Source organism: Tenrec ecaudatus, chromosome 11 (assembly GCF_050624435.1).
Source record: "Tenrec ecaudatus isolate mTenEca1 chromosome 11, mTenEca1.hap1, whole genome shotgun sequence".
NCBI classification, from domain to species: Eukaryota; Metazoa; Chordata; class Mammalia; order Afrosoricida; family Tenrecidae; genus Tenrec; species Tenrec ecaudatus.
In genome coordinates this window covers 12011057-12035040 of record NC_134540.1, presented here as the reverse complement: position 1 = coordinate 12035040, position 23984 = coordinate 12011057, and the positions used below count along the sequence as shown (strand labels likewise).

At 39.2% G+C, this 23984-nt stretch overlaps 1 protein-coding gene across 2 annotated transcripts in view; it reads right to left on the bottom strand.

The window, feature by feature from the left end:
• The window catches only part of PSPC1 (paraspeckle component 1), a 72097-nt gene extending 48432 nt beyond the window's left edge, over positions 1-23665 (bottom strand). The window contains exons 1-3 of one of the 2 annotated variants that reach the window (XM_075562868.1): positions 23124-23665; positions 12309-12610; positions 6-101 (exon numbers count right to left, since the gene is read on the bottom strand). In XM_075562868.1, the coding sequence (XP_075418983.1) occupies positions 6-101; positions 12309-12610; positions 23124-23492 (767 nt within the window). In that variant the 5' untranslated portion in view covers positions 23493-23665. The remainder of the gene's footprint in view (positions 1-5; positions 102-12308; positions 12611-23123) is intronic. The other variant, XM_075562869.1, reaches the window with a different exon arrangement.
• Positions 23666-23984: the final 319 nt, after the last annotated feature.

The window sequence follows — 23984 nt, the reverse complement described above, 5'->3', positions numbered from 1 at the left end:
CTTACTTATGATACTGTTGAGTCTTCTGCATCAGCTTCTCTGGCAAGCCATCTTCATCATCGAACTGCTCCATGGGCTCCACAATGACGGGACGAGGAGTTCTGGGCAGAGCAAAGAGCATGAGGAGGAATTAACTTCCTGTCTATATTAACTTCCTCCTAGACAAGGTTTTACTTGCAAAATATATACAGAATCTCAAAGGTATCATATGTACTCATAAAATCAGTCAATAGTGAGCCAGATAGCAAATACAATCAAGATGTCAGAAAAGGAAAGTTAACTATGAACCACTGTAGATGATATTACAAAGTACAAAAAGGGGTATTTAAATGTTTTGTTTACGTGCCTTTGCCATCTTTACATGTGCCACCATTTCATAACCCTTATCTCTGCTATGTCTGCAATGCAGAGCATATTTATTATGTCTCATCTAGTCATAATTTTTGTTACTCCCACCAAACAACTGTCATTTTCCTGTATAAGAAGACGGGAGAAGAGTCTGATTTGATTTTATCAGTGTTTCCCACAGTGGGCAGGCAATATCACAACCCTGGGGCATTGGGGCTGCAAAAGCAGCTACTTGTTCTTAGTACCAAGTAAGTTTAGGAACCTGCGGATTATGAGATCCAGTTGTGACTGTCTAACAGCGTGAACTTTGACTGCCATTCTGCTGGGTATAAAATGAGCCATTTCAGAAGCAAGCTGGGGGGGGGGGGGGAAGTTACTGCCAGCAAAAGACAGTTGTGACACCATAGCAAGCCACAGTATCTACAAATTGAATCCATGAGATAGGGCGGTAGGCTGCCCATTCTGAACTAGTAAAGTTGAGTACTTCAGGTATTTAAGGGAATTGGATTTTCTGACCCCTAAGGTGGGAGCTAAATGCCTCCAGATTAAGGTGTATATCCAAGTGGCATGCCTTTTAGGCATTTATTAGCACCCCTACAAGAGTTTTGTAACATTACCCCCAGAAAGGCCAGATAGAGGCCTGCCTGTAGGCACTGCAAAGAAGATAACTGTCCCAACTAAAGAACTGTATCCTAAAAAAAAAAAGAATTGTGTAACGAGCACATCTCACCTAAAATGTAACCTGTTAACTTCCTTAATAAGGTCCGTAATTGTTTATCCTTGAGTTCTGAATACCAGTGTGATAAATTATCAAACTCAACTACAGAAGCAGAGTGCTATGACAGTGAAAACTGGTGTCAACTGGAGGTAGTAGATGTGGAGGCAGTTGACCTCAGCTTCATAGAAATCAGCCTCATGCCACTGTTGATGCTGATGTTGGTGGTTGATCCAATGGCCCTACCACCTCTGATTACAGTCAGATGCCACCCCACTTTAACAATAACCCATCCTTAGAAATCTTAAACCAAAAAAAAAGCTAACACCTAAAATACTTAAAACTTTCTGCCAAGCAAGAGAATGGGCTGAGGATTAAAATACTAGCACACAGGTAGAAGAAATGCAGGTCTGTTTGGTTTTACAGGGAGGAAAGGGGAATCGTTGCTGACAAAACAACTGAATACAGAAATTCTCCATGTTTGCAATTTTCCTAAGAAAAACAAGTTGGGAGACATCATTCGAAAAAATCTGAAGTAAGTGGAATAGATAATATACTGGTAACAGAACTCCCCTGGACTACCAGTCACCATGGAACCAACAGGAAAATCTACTGAACACTACAAGAGATTCCTCAGAGAAAACTTCACTGCTAACTTTTGAGGTTCTTATAAGTAATTAAAAATTACTGGTACATTATAAGAACTTATAATATGAGTAAATGGGTTGAGTAATAAATTACAAAGAGTTATCTAATACATGCTAAAATTTGATTTAAAAATCAGGAAACAGAATTACTATCCACCAATTTCATTTAAAGGTGTGTGTGTGTGCGCACGCGTCAAAAAGAAACTAAAGCTGAGATGCAAATATTTGCACACCAGTGGTTCAATGCAAACAAGATGCTAAAAATACAAATGGTCCATCAAGAGATGAACAAAATGAGGTGCCTTCATAAAATGGAGCATTACTCAGTCATGAACAGTATTAGGCCATGAAATACGCTGTTTATTTTTTAATCACTTTATTTAGAACTCGTACAACTCTTATCACAATCCATACATCATCCACTGTGTCAAGCACATCTGTACATTTGTTGCCATCATCATTCTCAAAACATTTTCTTTCTACTTCAGCCCTTGGTATCAGCTCCTCATTTTTCCCCTCACTCCACTCTGACCCCTCCCTCGCATACCCTTGATAATTTATAAACTATTTTTATTTTGTCAACTTACACTGTCCAACATCTCCCTTCACGCACTTTCCTGTTGTCCATCACCCAGGGAGGAGGTGCTATGAAGATCCTTGTCATCAGTTCCCCCTTTCTACCACACCCTTCCCCCTCCACCATCCCAATGAAACATGCTGTTTAAATGAACCTTGAAAATAATGTGAAATGGCAATCACCAAAGAAAAAACACTACACAGTCCCATTTACATTAAAAAACAGACTAGATACATGTATGTAAGAACCAACATTTCCAGGGACCAGCGGGTAAAAAGAGAAAAATGAAAACTCACAATTTAGGAACCAGATTGTAATGATGAACAAAATGTTCTAACTAATTTCAAGGAATAATATATGTAAAAAATATTGAAAGTGCAAGTGTTTGCCACATATATGTACATATAGCTAATATGGTCAAGGAGCTTTTATAGATTCCAGTTACATCTCCTTAACATGAAGATCCAGCAATTAACAGACTTGGATCTTAAAAGTTTAACAGAAAGCTGAAATATTTTAATAAAAAAGAATATTAGAAGCAGGTGAAGAGTATCTTGGAGTGAAGTAAAGAATAAAGTTATAGGACCTCAGATAAACTGGGAACCAAGGAAGTAGTGACTGGAGTCACAGAAGACTTCATACCAAACGGGGTACAACAGAAATGTTCTGAGGGTAAAACAAAAAGTACTAGTACTAAAGCTCTAGATCATGTTTCCATTGATCCCTCCTGTGTTAATCTGGGTAAATTAGAAACAAATCCATAGAAACTCATGTGTAAAAAAAAAAATCCCTCATATGTGTATGAGAGTTTTCGATAAAGGGTAAGTGTCCATTATGAAAGCATCCAACCCCGTGCTGCCCAAGCACACAAGTCCAACATTGTCTACAAAGTCCTCTTCAGTCTCACAAAACACACGTAATGATGCCAACTGCAGGAAGAAAGTCGAATCAGTGAGCATGTAAGCATCTCAGTGCTGGCAGGGGTCTCCCCACGGCTGCTCCAGCACCCAGGGTAAGTCCATGTGGCTTCTCCTCAGGGATGTCCACAGGAACATCCTTGCCAGCTGAAGCTGGGAACTGGCTAAGGTATCTGCACCCTGGTTTGACCATCAGAGACTTGAGAACTAGAAAGGCAAGGCTCACGGAGCCATTTTATCTCTCTGCCCTTCAATGAATCCCACATGTGTTTATCAGCCAGATTTGGACAAACTATCTCACCTCTTTACAGAAAAAAAATGTAGTAAATGTTTGAACAATATGTGCTTGACACAATGGATATATTTATGGATTGTGATAGGAGTTGTAGGAACCCCCAATAAAATTATTTTTTTTAATGTTTCAACATTGTCTCGGCAACCTGTGGGTGATGGTAGAGACAAGTTTTGTCAATAATATGCTTATCTTAATCTATTTAAGGTGTGCCTTCTTTTTTTTTTAACAATTTATTGGGGCTCATACAATTCTTATCACAGTTCATACATATACATACATCAATTGTATAAAGCACATCTGTACAGTCTTTGCCCTAATCATTTTTTTCTCCTCTTTTCTTTTTTTACATTTTTATTAGGGACTCATACAACTCTTATCACAATCCATACATAAACATACATCAATTGTATAAAGCACATCCATACATTCCCTGCCCCAATCATTCTCAAGGCATTTGCTCTCCACTTAAGCCCCTTGCATCAGGTCCTCTTTTTTTTTCCCCTCCCTCCCCTTTCCTACCTCCCTCAAGTGCCCTTGGTATTTTATACATCGTTATTTTGTCATATCTTGCCCTATCCGGAGTTTCCCTTCCCTCCTTCTCTGCTGTCCCTCTCCCAGGGAAGAGGTCACATGTGGATCCTTGTAATCAGTTCCCCCCTTTCCAACCCACTCTCCCTCCACTCTCCCAGCATCGTCCCTCACACCCTTGGTCCTGAAGGTATCATCCACCCTGGATTCCCTGTACCTCCAGCCCTCATGTGTACCAGTGTACAGCCTCTGTCCAATCCAGCCCTGCCCTGCAAGGTAGAATTCGGATCATGGTAGTTGGGGGGAGGAAGCATCCAGGATCTGGGGGAAAGCTGTGTTGTTCATCGGTACTACCTCGCACCCTAATTAACCCATCTCCTCTCCTAAACCCCTCTATGAGGGTATCTCCATTGGCCGACACTTGGGCCTTGGGTCTCCACTCTGCACTTCCCCCTTCATTTAATATGGTATGTATATACATATACATATATACATATACATATATACACATACATACACACACTTATATCTCTTTTTTTGCATGATGCCTTATACCTGGTAAGGTGCGCCTTCTTAAAGAGAAATCAACACCAAACATACACATGAACATCTTCCCAAATCATTGACAGGTTTACAGGCATTCTGCCTCACAGTTTTAGATGATGTGCACTTTCAAGACTATCAGGGAAAACCTCCACGACGAGCCAGAAGGAGGTAAGCCTTCAACCTCGAAAGATTGACGGCACAGCAGCTAAGATCCAGAAAATGGATGACAGAGTCACTGAAGCTGGGATTTCCCACAGTTCCATAGTTTCAATTCTAAATCCCTTGGCCTCCGCAACTTTCAATGCGATGGCACACCATGCAAAGATCAACTAGGTCTGAAAGCTGATCTTTCCAGTGTGCTCCAGTTTGTTCCAAGCCGTTATTCTAAGACCAAAGGTAATAACCATGAATGAGTCTTGCATTTATTTATCAATTCGATTCAAAACATTGGGATTGCCTGGGCCAGTAAATTCAAGTCAGCTTCACAAGGTTGCAAGCATTTTACGGTGATCTCAAGGGGGTAACCTTGATAGATTTTCTCAAAAGACAGAGGTTCTCAAGTGACAAAGGATGAATAATCACAAGGGCTTATTATGAAGTATTTTCAGAAACTAAAAACTGCATTAATGAGAAAATGACAAGTTGTATCAACGGAATTCTGTTCCATCATGAAGATGTATAGTACCAACTTTTTTTAAGCATTTCATTGGGGGTTCTTACAGCTCTTAACATAATCCATACTTCCATCCACTGTGTCAAGCACATTTGTACTTAAGTTACCATCATCATTTTCAAAACATTTTCTTTATACTTGAGCCCTTGGTATCAGTTTATTATACCCCTCCCTCCCTCATGAGCCCTTGATAATTTATAAATTATTCGTTTCTACCAGATAAATGAACAATTGAAGACAAAGCAAACTTAACACATAAATGCAACCCACCACACACAAAGAGCAAAAATGTAGACAATGGTTATTTGCAGTACGAAAGGAATGTCTTAAGAGATTGTCTTCTGTCCTACCCTGGTTCCATGGCATGTAAATAAAATGGTTATGGTTTCGTTGTACAAGTTCGCTCACTGCTGTAGTCAAAAAGCTTTGTTCATTTTCTCAATCATTTGCTTTAATTCACTTTCTTCAGTAAGTGACTAATACAAACTTTTGAAACCTAACTTACATTGTGTTTACTAAAAGCACAAATTACTATGTTTATACTTTTTGATCTATATATATGTTGAAAGAAAAAGAATTGGAAAACAAAGTGGTCAAACCATGATGCTAAGTGGGGGAGCTGACACTGGAGTTGTTGATCTGTGTGATCCATGTGGTTTTTGGTACCTCCACTTGGCACCCAAATAAATCATTAGTTTTGGATATGTAACTGATAAATGTTCCATTATTGGGGGGGGGTGTTAAACAATGTAAGTTTTTTGGGAAGACATTGCCCAGAAATCCTACCCTTGGAAACATCCTCTGATTTGTCCATCTCTTCAGCTATATAACCATCAATACTTGGGTTTTTTTCCTAGACATTTCATATAAAACGGCACCATTTCAGATACAAGTACCTGAAATAATGCTAAAAATACTTTATTGTATCTTTGGTGAGCATATTCAAAACAAAACGGGTTCCCATTCAACCATTTGAACACTCAGAGTTGAGACATTGGTGGCATTTATATGGTAATGATGACACAATTCTCCTTGATATGATTGAACTATACATGAATTGTATGACATGTAAAATATGTGGCAATAAAGCTGTTATTAAAAAAATAATAAAAGATTAAAAGACCATACAACCCGAGACCCTATGGAGTTCTACTCTGTCCTATACGTTGGAAATGACTCAACAGTATGTTTTTATCACCTCAGAAGGTTTGAAGGCTAACTGGCAAAGGAAGCAAGTTTTTCTTCCCAAAGGGATAAAAATGAAAATGATGAAAATTGGTCAACAGCATAAGGTTCTATTTATCAAGGATTTAAATCACATTGTTTTTAACAGAAGAGATGTTACTTCTCACCTTACAAGTCAAATTGTTTTCATCAAGTTAAAAAATTTGCAATTACACTTCCACTCTTCAATTACTGGTTTTCTAATGTATTTTAGATTGTCAAATTTAGTTAGCACAAAAAGAAACCTTTTCTGCATTTTTATGGTTATTCTGGAATAAATTCAACCCACGAAAATCTCTAACAGTGAAATAAAAGCCAAGAAACATTTATATACCATGTTTATCACAAAAGTTGTCTATTTATGGCAAAAAAGGAAATTTTAACAAGTTGTTTTAAATGGGTTGAGAAAATCTTAAAATAACATTTCACTTTACAAAAAGGTTCAAATTTAGTAATGAAACGTTTTTTCCAGTATAACAAATCCATATATCCTGAAGGCAAGAAAACAAGAAGTCTGTAAAGTCTATGAGTGGGTGTTCATCCTATAAAGCCAAAATAAACCCTCAAACACCTAAAGGAAAGCAAATTCCAATTGAATAAAGTTCTGTTACTTGCCAAACATGTTATCAGCTGACGAACAAATGGTTTAGCCAAAAAAAGAATTTAAGGCAAAAAAAAACAACCTGGCTAAATGCTGATGATATGTGGCTTTTAGTAGAGTGGCATGGGTCTTTCAATGTACTGTTTTTGCAACTTTTCAGTAAGCATCAACTTTTTCCAAGTAAAATGTGATGGTTTCAATTACTGGTGCTTACCATACTCTTTAACCAATAAATGAATATGCAAATAAATCTATTGGAATAAGATTAATAATAAAACCAAACTGAAAAGTGTATGCTGGCCAAGTGGATATTAGCGCTCACAATAAAGCAAGTCCTCAACAAGGTCTACTGCAAGCCTTATGCTTACTTAACAGCCACATGCACGTTCCACAGTATTAAAGTATATCATTTATATTAACAACAAATGTTTGTTTTAAACAGAGTATTCTGTTATTACCTGATATTGAAATAAAGACATGTTTTTCTGCTTCAAAAGATGCAATTCCAACATCTTCTTTAGGATATTAGGTGGGAAATGGTTAAAATATAAACCATTATATATTCATTTAATCAATGATTTTAAAAACTACAGAGAGAAAAATTCAACTACTGTGCTAGTACATGCAACTATTGTCCTGCATACTTGATTTTTGTATAACTTGAATGTATTTCTAATGTAATTCTAATATTTAAAAGACTTGAGACATCAATTTTAGTTTTCCTTAGTGCCATATTTTTCTGCCTTTTGAAATTTAAAAATGGCATAAAATGTAATTTATAGAAACTCTAAAATATCAAACACATATACTCCCCTATGCTAGGGGTGTTGAACCGTAAGCAAGACATGCATTCTTTTAGTTGTGCCTAATTACTACTTTCACATGGCTTTCACCACATCTAAAATAGGTGAATATGTTCCATCCATTTTTTGTTTATGACCCATGGGTAATCTGGCCATGCCATTGCTGTTGATTCTGATTCATAGCACTTTTGCATAATAAATGTTACATGTCTTGTTGAAGGCTGTTCACCCAAAACCATAGTGGTGATTTATGGAAATTTAAAGATGTGAAGGGAAATCTTGGTTAAACAGGATATATTTATATTTAGAACATACACCACAATAATAAATGTTGCTTTTATAAGTCATTTCTATTAGCCATTCAGATTATCTGAGATTCATTCAATCATTCAATAAACATTTGATTGCCTAATATTTGCTAACACTTACTTTAGGTTTGGAATACAAGAGTAAACAAATTACATGTGGATTCTTAATGTCTTATGAGAAATCAATATATGACGACCACATTGGACAATACACGCACAAATTTGGTTTGGTACATGTTTTACTATGGTATTTCTCCACCATAAAAATAAACAAAATTGAGGATCTGTGCAGGGGAGCTATTAACAATGAGTACAAGAAAAAAGATGGTCAAAAATTTACTGTAGTGATGATCCTAACTCTTGGTGTGACTGAACTATTAAATTGTATGACATTAAATTGTATGACATTAAATATATGCCAATAAAACTTTTCTTAAGTAAATTGTGATAAATGATTTTAAGACATAAGAAGGAAAAGAAAAACCGGGCACGTTGAGAGAATGTAACAGAAAGCTCGTTTCAGATATGGCGGTCAGAGAAATGTCCACAATCTGACCTTTCAGCTAAAATAAACTACTAAACAGGGAGTACAACCTCTGAGGGTTTCTAAGCAGAGTCTACAAATACAACTACTCCATTTCTAGCTCAATATAAAAAGAAGTGTGTTTGGCATCAGACTAAGTAAGCTCCACCACCGACTGGCTATGCAAACATTAACAATTAAGCATCTCCAGGTCCCATTTCCTCATTTCAAAATTTGGACCAAAAAAACTTTTTCATTTCATCTGACTGCTTGAGTGTCCCTCCACCATCATGAATGACACAGTAACTATCCAGACCAGAAAATCGTTACCAACATCAGCAGAAACAAATGGTCACTGATGTTCTTCACCTTGGAAAACTGACAGTGCCTAAGATGAAAATCTGTGAGAAACTAGCCAAAATGCACAAGACCACACCACGTGTCGTTTTCCTATTTTTATTTAGAACCTATTTTGGTAGTGTCAAGACTATTGGCTTCAGCATGATTCTTTGGATTATGCAAAGAAAAATGAACCAAAAAAAAAGAAAAATGAACCTAAATACAGACATGGTACATGGTCTGTATGAAAAGAAAAAGCCCTCAAGAAAACAGCGCTTGCCACACAAGAACAGAATGAACAAAGTCAGGTGTACTGCAGAGGTCAACATTAGTGCTGGAAAGAAGAAAGCAAAAAGATTCTACTGTGAGTCGATCTGCAATGAGTATGCACATTTTTCACTAATAATCTAAAAAATATTTTTTAAAAAAAACAACCAATGTGGCTGTGGAAATCTGTAAGACCCTGATTATTAGATACAAGGATAAATTTTAAAATATATATTGCTACCCAGGCTCCAGTTCATACTTTTAATGGTTTATTCCAAGCAAAATGTGTTTAAACATGTCTATAACCAGTGAATGGCTACAGACAAGTTCTGTAATAAACTAGTTAGTCTTTTTGCACTGCCCCCAATATGGATTGTTTTTGTGCCAAATCAAAGTATAACCTGAAGGTCAAATTTTTAACAAAACCTAACTGGACATCTTCCCAATTCATTGACGTTTTTACATCAACTTTACAATGCTGCCCCACATAATACTTTGTAGATGGTTCAAGCATTATAAGGAAAGTCAGGAAGCCCCAAAGATGAGTCCAAAGTGGGAAGACTCACATCCTCCATAAATACAAAAACTTTAGTTGTAGTCCCAAAACTGGTAGAAGATGACTGCTGAATTACAATTGCTACCATACCTCCTAACACTGGAGTCTTCACGTGGCTCAGCATTTTTTAAGCCAACATATTAGTCTCAGCTTTTATCTGGATGGATGTCAAAATGTGTTGCGTGACGATCAGCTGGCTCAAAGACCTAATTATTTCCATTGGTCTTTTAAGCAAGATCAAAGCTAAATGAAGATGTTCTTAATGACAAATTGTAAATCCGGACAATTCTTGGTACTTACCAAATTAATCAAGAGAACAACACCTAATCAAAACAGCAGCTTCTAGTGGGATCTACAACACTAATTCAATTCAAGGCCAAGAATGAAGATCAGAAGGTTATGGAAGAAAACTGTCTTGGGGGGGGGAGGGTTTCCCTCAGGAGCAATCTTGACAAATTTTGATTGGAGCTTATTTGGAAGTATTCAGAAAATTGGGGGAAAATTGTTCCAAATAACTTTTTCCCACACAGTGCACCTGTTCAATTTCACTGGGAAGTTTTACACACACACACACACACACACACACAACAACAACAACAACACCCCCCTCTTAAGAGTCCTGATCCTACTTCCTTAGATTTCTTTTTGATCCCAAAACTCAATGACCATTTAAAAGGAATGCAATCTCAGTCCAAAGATGCCAAAATTTCTACTTTGATGGGAAAGGTTTAGAGAAATTGAAATACCACCTGCATCAGTAAACAGATCTACATGGGAGATATGGCATAAAAGCAATAGCTTCACATTTTGGGGGTTTTTTTTTGCCTAATAAAAAGTTATGTTTTTGTAAGATATGACAAAATAATAATTTACAAATTATTGAGGGTTCATGGGGGGTAGTGTGCAGGGAGGGGGAAATGAACTGATATCAAGGGCTCAAGTAGAAAGAAAATGTTTTGAGAATGATGATGGCAACAAATATACAAATGTGCTTGACACAATGGATGAAGATATGGATCGTTTTTTTTAAAGATTGTTTTTATAACAGTATTTTTTTAACTTGGCTTACTATCGGACAATAATATGTATGCACTCAAAATCCTGTTTTAGTTATTCTAAAACTACATACGAGAAATGGTCAATTAATTACTAGTGTATGGCTATGGCTTAAAAAAAATCAATATATAACCTCCTACCTAATTCACAACAAAAAATGTTTTAAAAATGTAACCAAATATTGCAATAAAAATACTAATCATATGCCTTACATGAGGTAGTTTCAAGGGAAAATTGAATTAAAATAGAAATTTCCCTGGAATGCAGTGGTTCTCAACCTTCCTAATGCCACAACCCTTTAATAGTTCCTCATATTGTGACCCCCAACCATAAAATTTTCTATGCTACTTCATAATTATCATTTTACTACTGTTAGGAATCATAATGTAAATATCTGATATACAGGATGTAATTTTTATTGTTAAAAAATGAACATAATTAAAGCACAGTGATTAATCACAAAAACAATATGTAATTATATATTGTGAAATATTTATTTCTAATTACAAATAAATGAAATTTTCTCTTGAAGCATGGTGTAGCATGGTTAAGTCTTCACGCTGGATACTCGTATGTGGGCATATATGCATGTGGGCAGAGGGGCAGTGTATCAGTTCCTAAGACCATGGGAAATGTGTGTTTTCCGATGGCCTTATGTGACCACTGTGAAAAGGTCATTCGACCCCTAAAGGGGTTGTGGTCCATAGGTTGAGAACCGTTGCTTTAATGTAAGGAAGCCACCTAATAAAGATAACCTAAGTAACAATATACCACACTTGAAAATATCAGTTTATCTAGAATAATTTATCATCTGGAAAACATACATAGTGAATATTAGGAAAAATTCTTAAAAAGGGGGGGGATAGAGAGAAAACCTGCTAGGTTATGTGAATACACCAAGTCATTTATCAGAATATGATGGAAGAAATCAATAGAATAATCATGTATATGGAAGGCAGGAGTATGTTCAGAAAGAAAAGGAATTGACACATAAGAACTTAATGGATGAAAAAAAACAATGGATCTGCTGAAGAGGAAACAAATGAACAAAGTGAGGAACTGTCAAATTATACAATAAAAAGGATTGAGCTGTTTTTCTTTTCCTTAAAACTAAATCAATGGCTTAAGCTACTTGAAAATATGGACCCAAATACTGATCTCTACGTTGAATCAATAAATTGAAAAAAAGTAGAGAATCTCCAAACTCACAGCAGTAGATAAAATCCCTTATTATATTAAGGATTGACTCAACATCTACTTACCAGATGTTAATAACGTAGAAGCTTCAGGTGTTAACAGTAGAAAATGCAAAGACACACAAAATTCGAAGACCCAACAAAACTCATAAGCAGAGACAAAAAAAGTCAAGAAGCGTAAACACTTACGTTGTTAACAAGAAGGCTCCATCACCACATCTTTCCAATGCCTTTCGCGCAGGAGGCTTGGCTGCAAATTCTACAAATCCTTTTCCGGTAGCTCTACCACGGTCATCCACAACCACAACAGCTTTCTCTACTGGACCAAACTGGGAAAAGGCTTGTTCTAGAAGCTCATTGGAAACAACTGGAGAAAGGTTCTTGACCGTTAAGGCTGCTCCATGCGTGGCAAAGCGGATTCGGAGAGGTCTGCTCTTCAAAATGGTGCCATCCAGCTCTGCTTTTGCAATTTCAGCCAGTGTTCGGGATTCCTTTTTGGGAGGAAAAAATTATTTTTTTACAATTGATTGCAACACAACTAATTTCAAACAGTAACTTGCTTCTAGGAAGGAGAACTGGGTAGCTTTAGAAATAACTGCCAGGGTCATTTCTGCTTTTGTGTCAATTAAAGCATCATATGCTTTATATTAATCAAAGAATAATTGTTCAATATTGTACATACAAATTTCCAAACCCAATGTCCTGCTCAGAAGCATCACTTAGTTTTTCGTTTAGGAAAACTATCAGCTAAATATTGAAAGCAGAATCAGTCTTAAATCTCGTACATGTAAGACTTTAAAAAGTTTATGGAAAAGCAGAAAACAGAATTTTTGCAAACATTTTGATGTACCTTGGTATCAAAAGAAAAAATGCTTTGAAAACTTGTTCCAGTTAGTAGAAACTAGTAAAAACAGAACTACCTATACCTTACATGTTTTTCATATATCTTATTTAAAAATTATATATATATACACATAATGATGTTGAGGGCATAGATATTTTATTGTCCGCTCAACAGTAGGCCAAGTTTTAAAAAAAGCACTGCTATAACATAGAACTTTTTATTTGGCAAAAATTATCAAAATGTGAATCTATTGCTTTTTTGCCATATCCTCCATGGAAGTCTGCATACTGTGGCAGGTGGTATTTCCATTTCTCTATATCTTTCCCAAAGAATTCTGAGCAAACTATTAGTTTCATTATCCTTTTTTTTTTAATGTGTGGGTGTATTGTTTATTTGGCTGCTATTGGTACAAGTTGGTTTTATAGGATTGTGATTGTGTCTTAAAAAGACCACCAGAGTAAACCTGAGACATTCAAACCCCATGGACAAGCAGACGGGAGTCTGGGCTCTTACTTAACTCTATCCACAATTCAAGAAGAGTTAGGGCTGATGACATAACCCTGCTCCATACTCACCTTCATGGAAGGATCACTGAAGATAAGGATGCTACACACCAAAGTGTGGGGAAGAAAGAAGATGGTCTATCAACTGGAATAATGTCTGGGGTCCTACAGGCTTGTATTCAAACAAGCAGCCATCTAAGCCAAGAGTCAACTAAGTCCACAAGGAAGCAGACCAGCTTATGTGAACCAAAGATGACAATTATAAAATTCAAATATGGCGAAGGGAAAAGTATCAGAGCTGAAATTATGAACACCCAATTTGGAGAAGGCTATGGAGGACAGTGGGAGCCCAAAACTCATCTAGTCACACCGAGCAGCTAGAAGATCCACTCTAGCCACAGGCAAGAGTATCGAGCAGCCTTACTTCAGCCAGAGACCATTATAATCATGATTATGCTGGATCAAACTCGGGACTTGACCAGTTGACCTCCTTATAGACCCAACCTGATTTGTTTCTGAGTACAAGCATCTCTTACTTATTCCATGGCAGAAATTTATTCCCTGGCTTTTTGAATGCTGATGGGGTTATTCTTTCTTACCCACTTTTTATTTTTGTCTTTTATTATTATTACTTTATCCTTACCACCTTATTTCAATTTTGTTTTTTTATTATTTCTGTGGGGTTCCCCAGTTTGTGATGCACAGGAGTGGATGCTTTGTGATAATAACTCATACAAGGGTTGATAGGGAATGCAGGAGTGGATCGAAGGGAGGGAAAGATTTCAGGGAATAAAAATGAAGTGGGGAGGGAGCACTATAACTGACTGTGATTTGCACAACTAATTTTAAAGGTAATTTAACCATGGAGGTGGGGGTTCTAAAATTTATATGGTAATGACACAATTCTCCTTGATATGACTGAACTATACATGAATTGTATGACATGTAAAATATGTGCCAATGAAACTGTTGAGGAAAAAAAGCTTATGCCCTTTTTCACAATGCTAAGTGGTTCTAAGTCAAGGTATCTCAACTTAGGCACTACACATATGAGGGTAAGTAAAAAATTATGAAGGAAGTTCAAAAAGTTCATGGAAATATGGAATGAAAAGATAATGGAATTTTTCCTTGTGTTGTATTTCCTTGTATTGCTGCTAGAGTTGATAAATGTGTGGTAATAATCTCTTAGAAAAATTAATACCAAAAAAAAGAAAAATTAATACAAGACAAGTCCCAAGAACTTGGGAATTAATGATGTCCCAAATGTTCAACCTTGCATTGGATGCGATTAAGCTTCATTTTCTCCCGACCCCTCCCTTGAGTATAACAATCCCATATTTCTGGATTCTGTGAATCAATGCAGTGTTCCACAGAAATTTATCAAAGTTTTAGAAAATGTATCACATGGTGATGAGTGCTGTTCAATCAATCCACAATCCAAAAGGCATTGAAGGGAATCCTGTACACAGTTACCCACAAGCAAATCCTATCAGTATCTCTGCCCCACCGCCCCCCACCCCAACTTCTTACCAGACCCAAACAGGGAAGTCAGTAATGACAGTTACATCGAATCAATAGTCCAATCAAATTAACATATAGCCTTTCATCTTTTCAATGATACTCAAATATAACAATGTGTTCTCCACTCCTGAACTATATCTGATGTTTCTTGTAGGCATTGGCTTCCTCATAATTTTAATCAGACAGGCTTTTTCCCCAGGCCATTCCAGAAAATAACTTTTCTCATCTCAGCTGTAGCTTATCATTCCTTCCTTACATCCAGTACAAATAATAGCAGCCATGCTTCAACTAAAACAAAAACCAAACTCAGAGGCACCAAGTGGAAGCCAGATCATAGCAACCCCATAGAGGTCATTCAAACCCTGGCGAATTTCCAAGACTGTAATTATGGAAGTATAGAAAACCCAACCTTTCTCCAGAGAAGCAGTTTGTGGTTTCTGGTGGCTTAGAAATGCTGCCCTTGAAGGCTAAGCACAACCTGCTAGGTTACCACTATGGCGCCAAGGCCCCCACCCTCTAGACAGTGGTTCTCAACCTTCCTGTCGCAACCCTTTAATACAAGCTCCTTGTGTTATGATGACCCCCAATGATAAAATTTTGCTACTGTTATGAATCGGGCAACCCGTGAAAGGGTCGTGAAAGGGGTCACAATCCACAGGTTGAGAACGCTGCTCTAAGGTCAGATCTTAAGACATCATCCTATTCCTGTTCACTAGCAGATAATATCATCCAAAATGGAACTATACCCATAGGCTATAAAGCTGGAAGGGCTGTATTAGTTTGACTATAACTCATCATGCACATTTATTCCAAACAATATGTTAAACATGTCTTGACATCAATGATAGGCTGCAAACAAGTTCCCTCAGCAAAATACTTGTTGATCTCATTAGGATGCCTTCCCCCAAAAAAGTCCAATCACAACAGTGGCCTTCCCAAGGGGATATGCTAAATCTACTAAATTCAAAGCTGGGAGATCAGTTCGAATAGCTTTCGTAAGTCTTTAGAGTTCCAAAGGGGTGATCTCAATAGCTTTTTGGAAGAATACATAGGGGCAGTCTTGATTTCACCCTTTCAGGATTCTTTCTATTCCCAAAACTTAAAAAACATTTCAAAGGAACACAATTTAATTAAGTCCCCTCAAGGGTGCCAAAGGTACTGTTTTGACGTGGTGGGATTCCACGAATGCACAGCACATTAGGAATAAGTTTGAGAGGGGGAAACACTACCTTGATAAGTGTATACAGATCTAGAGGGAAACACTACCTTGATAAGTGTATACAGATCTAGATGGAGGGTATGTGGAGACTCAACAGTTCCATATTTGGATGTTTTTATTTAATAAAGAGGTATATGATTTTGTAATAATACTTTCATTATTTTCAGACAATAAAAAAGTGGGTGAAGGGAGACCGGTCAGGGTAAGACATGAAATAATAACAATTTATAAATTGTTAAGGGTTTATGATGGGGGAGAGGTGGAAAAGGGAAGGAGGGAGGAAGATGAGCTGATACCAAAAACTCAAGTAGAAAGAAATGTTTTGAAAATGATGATGGCAACTTATGTACAAATGTGCATGACACAATGGCTGGTTGTATGACTTGTGATAAGAGCTACACGAGCCAATAAAATGATAAAAAATACTTTCCTTATTTATTCCCATATGTAAGGAGTCTTGATGGCACTGCAGGTAATCATTGAACTGCTAACCTCAATGCCAGCTGTTCAAACCCACTAGCCACTCAGCAGGAAAAAGATGAGGATGTCTGCTCACTCATTTAAAGATTTAAGACCTCAGACATCTACAGTGCAGTTTTACTGTGTTTAATAGGAGCTTGCTATGAGCTGCAATCAACTTGATGACTCTTAAGTACGGCAATTTCTTTCTTCTGTGCACACTAAGATATTTAACAACATCCTTGCCTCTACCCACTAGAGGCTATTAGATCCATCTCTCAGAATTGACAAAATGTCAAAGATACTGCCAAATGTCCTCTAGAGAGCAAAATTGTCAGTTTGAGAACCACTTTTCTACATATGTACTGAAGTATGTTTTTAGAATTACTTTTTAAAAGCTTAAATATTTACTAAACTAAAATTAATTATAATAATTATATCTTTAAAATGAGACCAAAGAATTCTATACTTCAGGCCTCAGGAAGTGTAAGCAGTTAAGATGAAACTTTTATTAAAGTATAGACACAAAGGTCCCTGAGCAATGCTCAGCCACGAACAGAAAAATTTGCGGTACAAATCCACCCAACAGTGCCAAGAAAAAAAGAACTTAGTGATCTGCTTCTGCAAGACTTACAGCCAAGAAAATCCTATGGAACCCAGTTGTACTCTGGGGTCAGTGGATTAACCCTCAACGAGGAAGGGGGTAGTTTAGGATAATATGCAAGACGCACATCATTACCCTCACAAACCATCCTACTAGGTGGGTTGTTGCCATCCCCAGTTTATAAACGGCCAAACAGGTAAGTAAGTTCCCTAAGATCACACTGCAAGGGCTAGGATCTGAACTGTGTACTGAATTGACAATCTCCAACAATACACCATAAATGTTGTCTCTTCCACCTCATGTCCTTGCGTCACACAGAGTAGAACTCTAGTTTCTTAATAACTGGAAGGAATAGAAGATGGTGAATATGCAAACGAGGGCTCCAGGATTTCCATTTCAGGGCTCTTTTTACAACACATGAACTTTCTTCACTGTTTAATAACTGCTTACAATGCAAGGGTGAGATTATGGATAGAGCTGAATCCCTCAAACAGATATGCTGAAGTGCTAACCCTCTAACAGGTGAATGCCCCCTTGTGAACTTAAGAGATTCTTAGAAAATGCTGTTAAAGGCCACGGGGGAACACAGCAAGTCCTCATGCCTCCTGAATGGTGTCATGTAAGAGAAGAACATACAGAAATAAAGCCACAAACTAGTCAGACAGATGCTAAGAAATGCCAAGAATCTCCAGAGGTTATCGGAGCTGGAAAAGAAATGGATCTTTCCTTAAAAGGAACAGAGTCCATAGACAACGGTTAACAATGGTTCACCCTCCACAACTAAGAAAATGAATTTATTCATAAAGGCATCTACTTTGTGGATATTTTGTTAAAGTATCGCTAGGGAGCTAAAATACTAAACCAGACCTCACTGCCATCAAAACAATTCCTACTCTTACAGACCCTCATAGGACAGATTACAACTGCCCCACTGGGTTTCCTAGGTTGTAATCTTTCCCCCACAAAGCAGTTGGTGAATGAGAGAACCCAGGCCTTCAGATTAACAACCTAGTGAGATGCCAGAGCTCCGTAAGTCGGTAAACTAAAACCACTGCAAACTAAGCAATTCCGATTCATAACAACTCTACATGGTTTCCAAGATTGTAAAATCTTTTAATGCATAATCTCATCCTTTTATTTATGTTGGGAGGGGTGGGGAATCTATTTTAAAAGATTGTTACTTCAAACGCTTTCACATGTACAACTTTTCTTTTTATAAAGTTTTATTGGCATATAATCCACATAAAGTACATTTCAATAGTTCAATCTTATCAACAAGAGTTGTACAACCATTACCACAATCAATTTAAAAACACTTTCTTTCTTTTACTCCTTATCATCAGCTCACTCACCCCCTAACGTCCCCTGTGAAAACTCTAAAATCCTTAGGAAAGCAAACAGCCTCATCTTTCTCCTGCAGAAGTGGCTGGTGGGGGGTCTGAACCCGACTTGTGGTGAGCAACACAATAATCCCATAAGCCATCACTAAAGTGCCTTCTGAAGTGAGATACTAGGTAACAAAATAAGGAAATTCACTGATATAAACTAGAAAGAGGCTTTATGTCAACCAGGAGAAAATTAAGTACCTTGTAGGACACATCTGCATTGTGAAATACAGTATATACAGTGCATGGAAAAAGAAATTGGAAAGATAACTGGATTTTTCCATGAAATTTTTAAAGCCAATTGCGATTGCTGAAATAACCTAATGCTATGAAAAGATAAAAATTCTAACCATACAGGTTTGATTTCTTTTGTGGAAAAATAACAAAGTTAATATGATCACATCCAGCAAGTGTTTTAGGGAGCGAAGAATCTTATCACTAATGCTAAAACTAAGAAAACGCCTCCCAAAACGAAAAAGTAGTAGAAATAATATGCTACCAGACAGGGTCAATGAATGTATTTTGCAATATCCTCTATAATATCTTAACAATTTTCTATTTGCATTAGGTATGGGGGGGTTACCTTTCAGGTCACACGTGGTATTCAACAACTCTATAATTATTAAAGCCCCAATAGTTTGCCACACCCTTCTGTGATTTCTCTTTTGCCTTCTGTGGAATACTCTTCTCCTTCACCCGAAATTAACACCTTAGTCTATTGCTTCATTTTTTCTCCCTTGCCTTTTTTTTTTTGTTTCGCTATTTCAAGTCTTTTTTTTAATCATTTTATTAGGGGCTCATGCAACTCTAATCACAATCCCATATACATCCATTATGTCAAGCACACTTGTACATTTGTTGCCCATCATCATTCTCAGAATGTTTTCTATTTGAGCCCTTGGTATCAGCTAATCCCCCCCCTGCTACCCCCTCCCTCATAAACCCTTGATAATTTATAAATTATATTGTCCTGTCTTACACTGTCCAACGTCTCCCTTCACCCACTTTTCTGATGTCCATCCCCCAGGAAGGAGGTTATATGTAGATCCTTGTCATCGGTTCCCCCTTTCCACCCCACCCTCCCTCCACTTTCCTTGCTTTACACACCCTGGAAACCATCAGTCTGTTTCCTTTGGTATGAAATCGTCTTCAGGATTTTTCTTTATAACTATGATATCACACAATTTCTGTCCCTTTGTGATTAACTCATTTCACTCCGTAGAATGTCCTCCATATCCATCCACACCATACAATGCTTTGTTGCTTCATCATCATTCTTCACCAATGCAGAGTGTCCCATTGTGTCTCTGTACCAAAATGTCTTTATTCTTCTACAACGAACACTTAGGTTGCTTCCATCTTCTTGCTATTGTAAACAGTGCTGTGTGTGTCAAGCCTTATTTCTTTCGGTATTGACCCAGTTAAGGGATTGCTGGGCCATATGGAATTTATATTCCGTTGATTGTACAATTTTACAGTCCCACCAGCACTGAGTTCCAATCTTTCTGCACCCTCTCCCACATGGTTTTACTGTTTGTTTTGGTTTAATTTTGCCATCAATGCCACTGTGAGGTGGTATCTGGTTTAGACTTGCAGCTCTAGGATGGTCAGTGATGAGTGTGCATTTCATGTTTGTTAGCTACCATGAGGATGTCCAGATCCTTCCCTCATTTTTTAAATTGGACTATTCATCTTTTTCATGTTTAGTGTTGCATGTTAACATTTAAATGTTTAATATGAAGCATAATTGAAAAGAATATAGGGAGGAGTGATACTACAAAGACTAAGTAAAATAAATTCCATTTATCTTTAGTTTCTCTAGAACATGTTCTCAAAGTCTGGCGAGCATCAGAATAACCTGAAGGGCCAGGTTGATAAAATTCAAAACTGCTAGACCTCACCCAGATTTTGATTCAGAAGGTATGGTAAAAGGGCCCTAGAATTTCTTTCTCTAGCAAATAGCAATGAACTGCTGAGGCAAGCAAATTTTCAGAGGCAGTGTCAATCAGCACTGCTAGCACACATTGCAGAAAAAATTATGTAAGGGGCCTTCTGTTTACACTGTGGGAGATCTGAAGCTGCAGGCCATAGGCCACACTTCATTGTTCCAGAAATGTGGTTTACTAAAGCTAAGAGGAGAAATTGAGTTCAGGTTAACTACTATCAGTTTTAACTACTATATTAAAACTACATAACTAAAATGTACTACTACTTTAGTTATCTAATGTAAGGTGTCAGTAATCAGCCAAAACCTTAAAAACACTACTCAGCTGCGGGTCTCAACGTCTACAGTAAAATACATCAAAATAAAAACGAAAATCTATTCCATCCCTAACCAGCTTTACCTAGTTAATTCTTAAGTACTAAATTAACATTTATATTCACAAACCAGCTGGTCTTTGGTAATTGTGTTCATGGGAGCAAATCTATTCGTGAGATGATCTGAAAATTCAGGTGAGATATACAATGAGATTATTTTGGCTCTCATGATCTCTTTTCAGCTTCAATTTAAATTTACATATGATCAATCGATGGTCTGAAAGCAGTGGGCACCTGGCCTTATTCTGATATTGAGCTCATCCATCATCTCCTCCCACAGATGCAATCAATTTGATTCTAGTGTGCTCCATGTGGTGAGATGTATGAGTACAGTCACTTTGAATGTTGGAGGGCGACACTCTGCCACGGAGGCCATTCAAACGCATAGAGACCCTAACATACGGTTTCCAAGGCTTTGTAAAGCTTTCCAAGAACAGTGTGCCTCGTCTTTCTCCCTCAGAGAAGCTGATGAACTTGAACTGCCAACCTTGTCATTATCACCCCAACAATACTAACAGTGAGGAAGTCCTGGATTCTCCTCATGTGACCTGCAACTCAGTTTATCACTAAGGTCTTATTTTCCAACTATCAAGCCTTCTTTGTTTCCAATTTTCTCATTCCAATCACCAGTAATTATCAATGCATTTAATCCTTTTCAGAATGCAAAAATTGTTAAAAACCTTCAATTTCCTCACCTTTGTAATTTGCTTAGTGGGTAAATATGAGTAAAAGTCCGTGTTAACAGGTGTCCTTGTTGCCACATAGGTTATATTACCACTGACAGGATTCAGTGTTCAAAGCAGTCAATACTGCCTCCCTGGAGGATGCTGGAACAAATCAGGGAGGCTTGCAAAAGTATATTCCTACACTTTATACTACATTATGGCCTACAGAAGTTTTGAAATGTTAGAAAAGGACTGAGTAATTTTCCTTGAATAGGGAATCAGTAAGACAACTAAGTTTAGGAACCAATGCTTTAGAGATCGAAAGGTTTTGAATAAAGAAAGGGCTTCAAAAGCTCTGGGGGAAATGCCATTATCTTTTTAGCAGCAGATGAGCGAAGTTTTTGAAGGCCTTTTGTAAAATATGCAAGTAAAACCTACTAAATCCGGGGAGAAGGGAGATGTCGGACAGGGCAAGATATGACAAAATAATAAATTATCAAGGGCTCAGGAGGGAGGGGAAAAAGAGGACCTGATGCAAAGAGCTTAAGTGGAGAGCAAATGCTTTGAAAATGATGAGGGCAATGAATGTACAGATGTGCATTACACAATTGATGGATGTATGTATTGTGGTAAGAGTTGTATGAGCCCCTAATAAATCGTTTTTTTAAAAAAAACCTATTAAATCCATCCTCACCCCCCAAAAAGATGGAGAAAATTTTACATTAGCTATATAACAATTCACCTTTGACCCATTTCGATTAATTTCTAAAGCAGATTCGCTGGGTTAGTCCTTCATTTTAAAAATAACCTAACACAAAAACCACTGCCACAATTCAGTCTCACAGCGACCCTGGAACAGGGTCGAGCTGTCCTATTGGGCCCCCAGACCCGGACTCTCAGGACCCCGTCTTTCGCCAGCTGCGCACCAAGCGCCGACGTATGGGGTTCGAAGCTGAGCGTTCAACCACTGCACCACCAGGGCTCCAAGGTCCTTACCCACTGAAATGCAAAAAGACCCGCATCTGATGCAACTTAGCCCCCCCGTTACAATTGTGCCTCCAACAGTGTCCGCCCCCCGCACCTGCCTTGGAGGGCTCCCCGGGCTTCGAAGGTCAGTCTCCGAGCCACGGGGCGGGCGGCGGGCCGTGCAGCCTCGGGCGCACCCAGCAAGACCTCCAGCACCCAACACCTGGGCGCCGCCCGGGAGCCCCTCATTCGAAATTAAAGGTGCAACAGCTGGACTGGGCGAGAGGGCAATGCCCCCCCCCTCCCGTCCCTCCGCGGGAAGGAATCGGAAAAGACGGTTCCCGGAAAAGGCCACAAAAGCCCTTTCTGAGCGATGGCTGGAGACGCAGTCCGGGCTGAGGGGGGCGGGCGTCTCCTCGCCTCCCTCCCCCCGCCCCGCACTCCGAGGACCCCCCACCCCCACCCCGCTTTGTTTATTCGCCGGGGTCGAGCGCGTCCCGCGGCGCGCGGCCCACTCACCAGGCGGATGAAGCCGAAGCCGCGGTCGCGGTTGATGAAGACCTCGCTGGGCTCGCCGTAGCGCTCGAAGAGCCTCTTGAAGTCCTCCTCGGTGATGTCGGTGGGCAGGTTGCCCACGAAGAGACGGCAGCGCTGCGTGTAGGTCTTCTCGCCCGGCTTGAGGAAGCTCTTGATGTCGATGGTGAACCCCACCTCCTCCTCGGGGTGCTCCTCCGGCGCCGCGGCGGGCGGCGCCTGCTCCCCGGCCATGGCCAGCGCCAGCGCCGCGGCGGCCGCCGGGTCGTTGTCGCCCGCCGCCGACTCGAGGGCGCGCAGGCGGGCCGGGTTCTTCTCGATGCGCACTTGCTTCAGGTTTCCTCTCGACATCATCTTAACTGCCTTCGCCTCGGGCCCGGAATCTGCCTCAGTCCGGAGAAACGAGGTTAGAGAACGAGCGACCGCAACGGAAGGCGCCCTGGAGGAGAGGGAAACCGAGGGGACCGAGCTGGCAGCCTCGCCTTCCCCGGACTCACGCACGCCGCGGGTGCAGGAACAAAATGGCGCTGCCAAAAGCCGCAGTTAGGGGGAGAGAGGCCCGCCCCCTCCGCGCGCTGCCGCAAGCCGCTGCGGCCGACGCTGCGGCCAGTGCGCCTGCGCGGTCTTGGCGCCAACGGCACTTTGACGGGGGTGCGCATGCGCGAGCGACGCGTTGCACGCCTTGTGCGTTTCTGGGCCTGCACCTGGGCTGGGAGAAAGGGAGGTGATTCACCATCCTTAATTAAGGTGACCAGACGTCCCGCCTTTGGCGGGACAGTCCCGATTTTTAACAGTTTGCCCCGCGTCGTTTAAAAAATGTTCCGATTCTTGGAAAGAATGCACGAC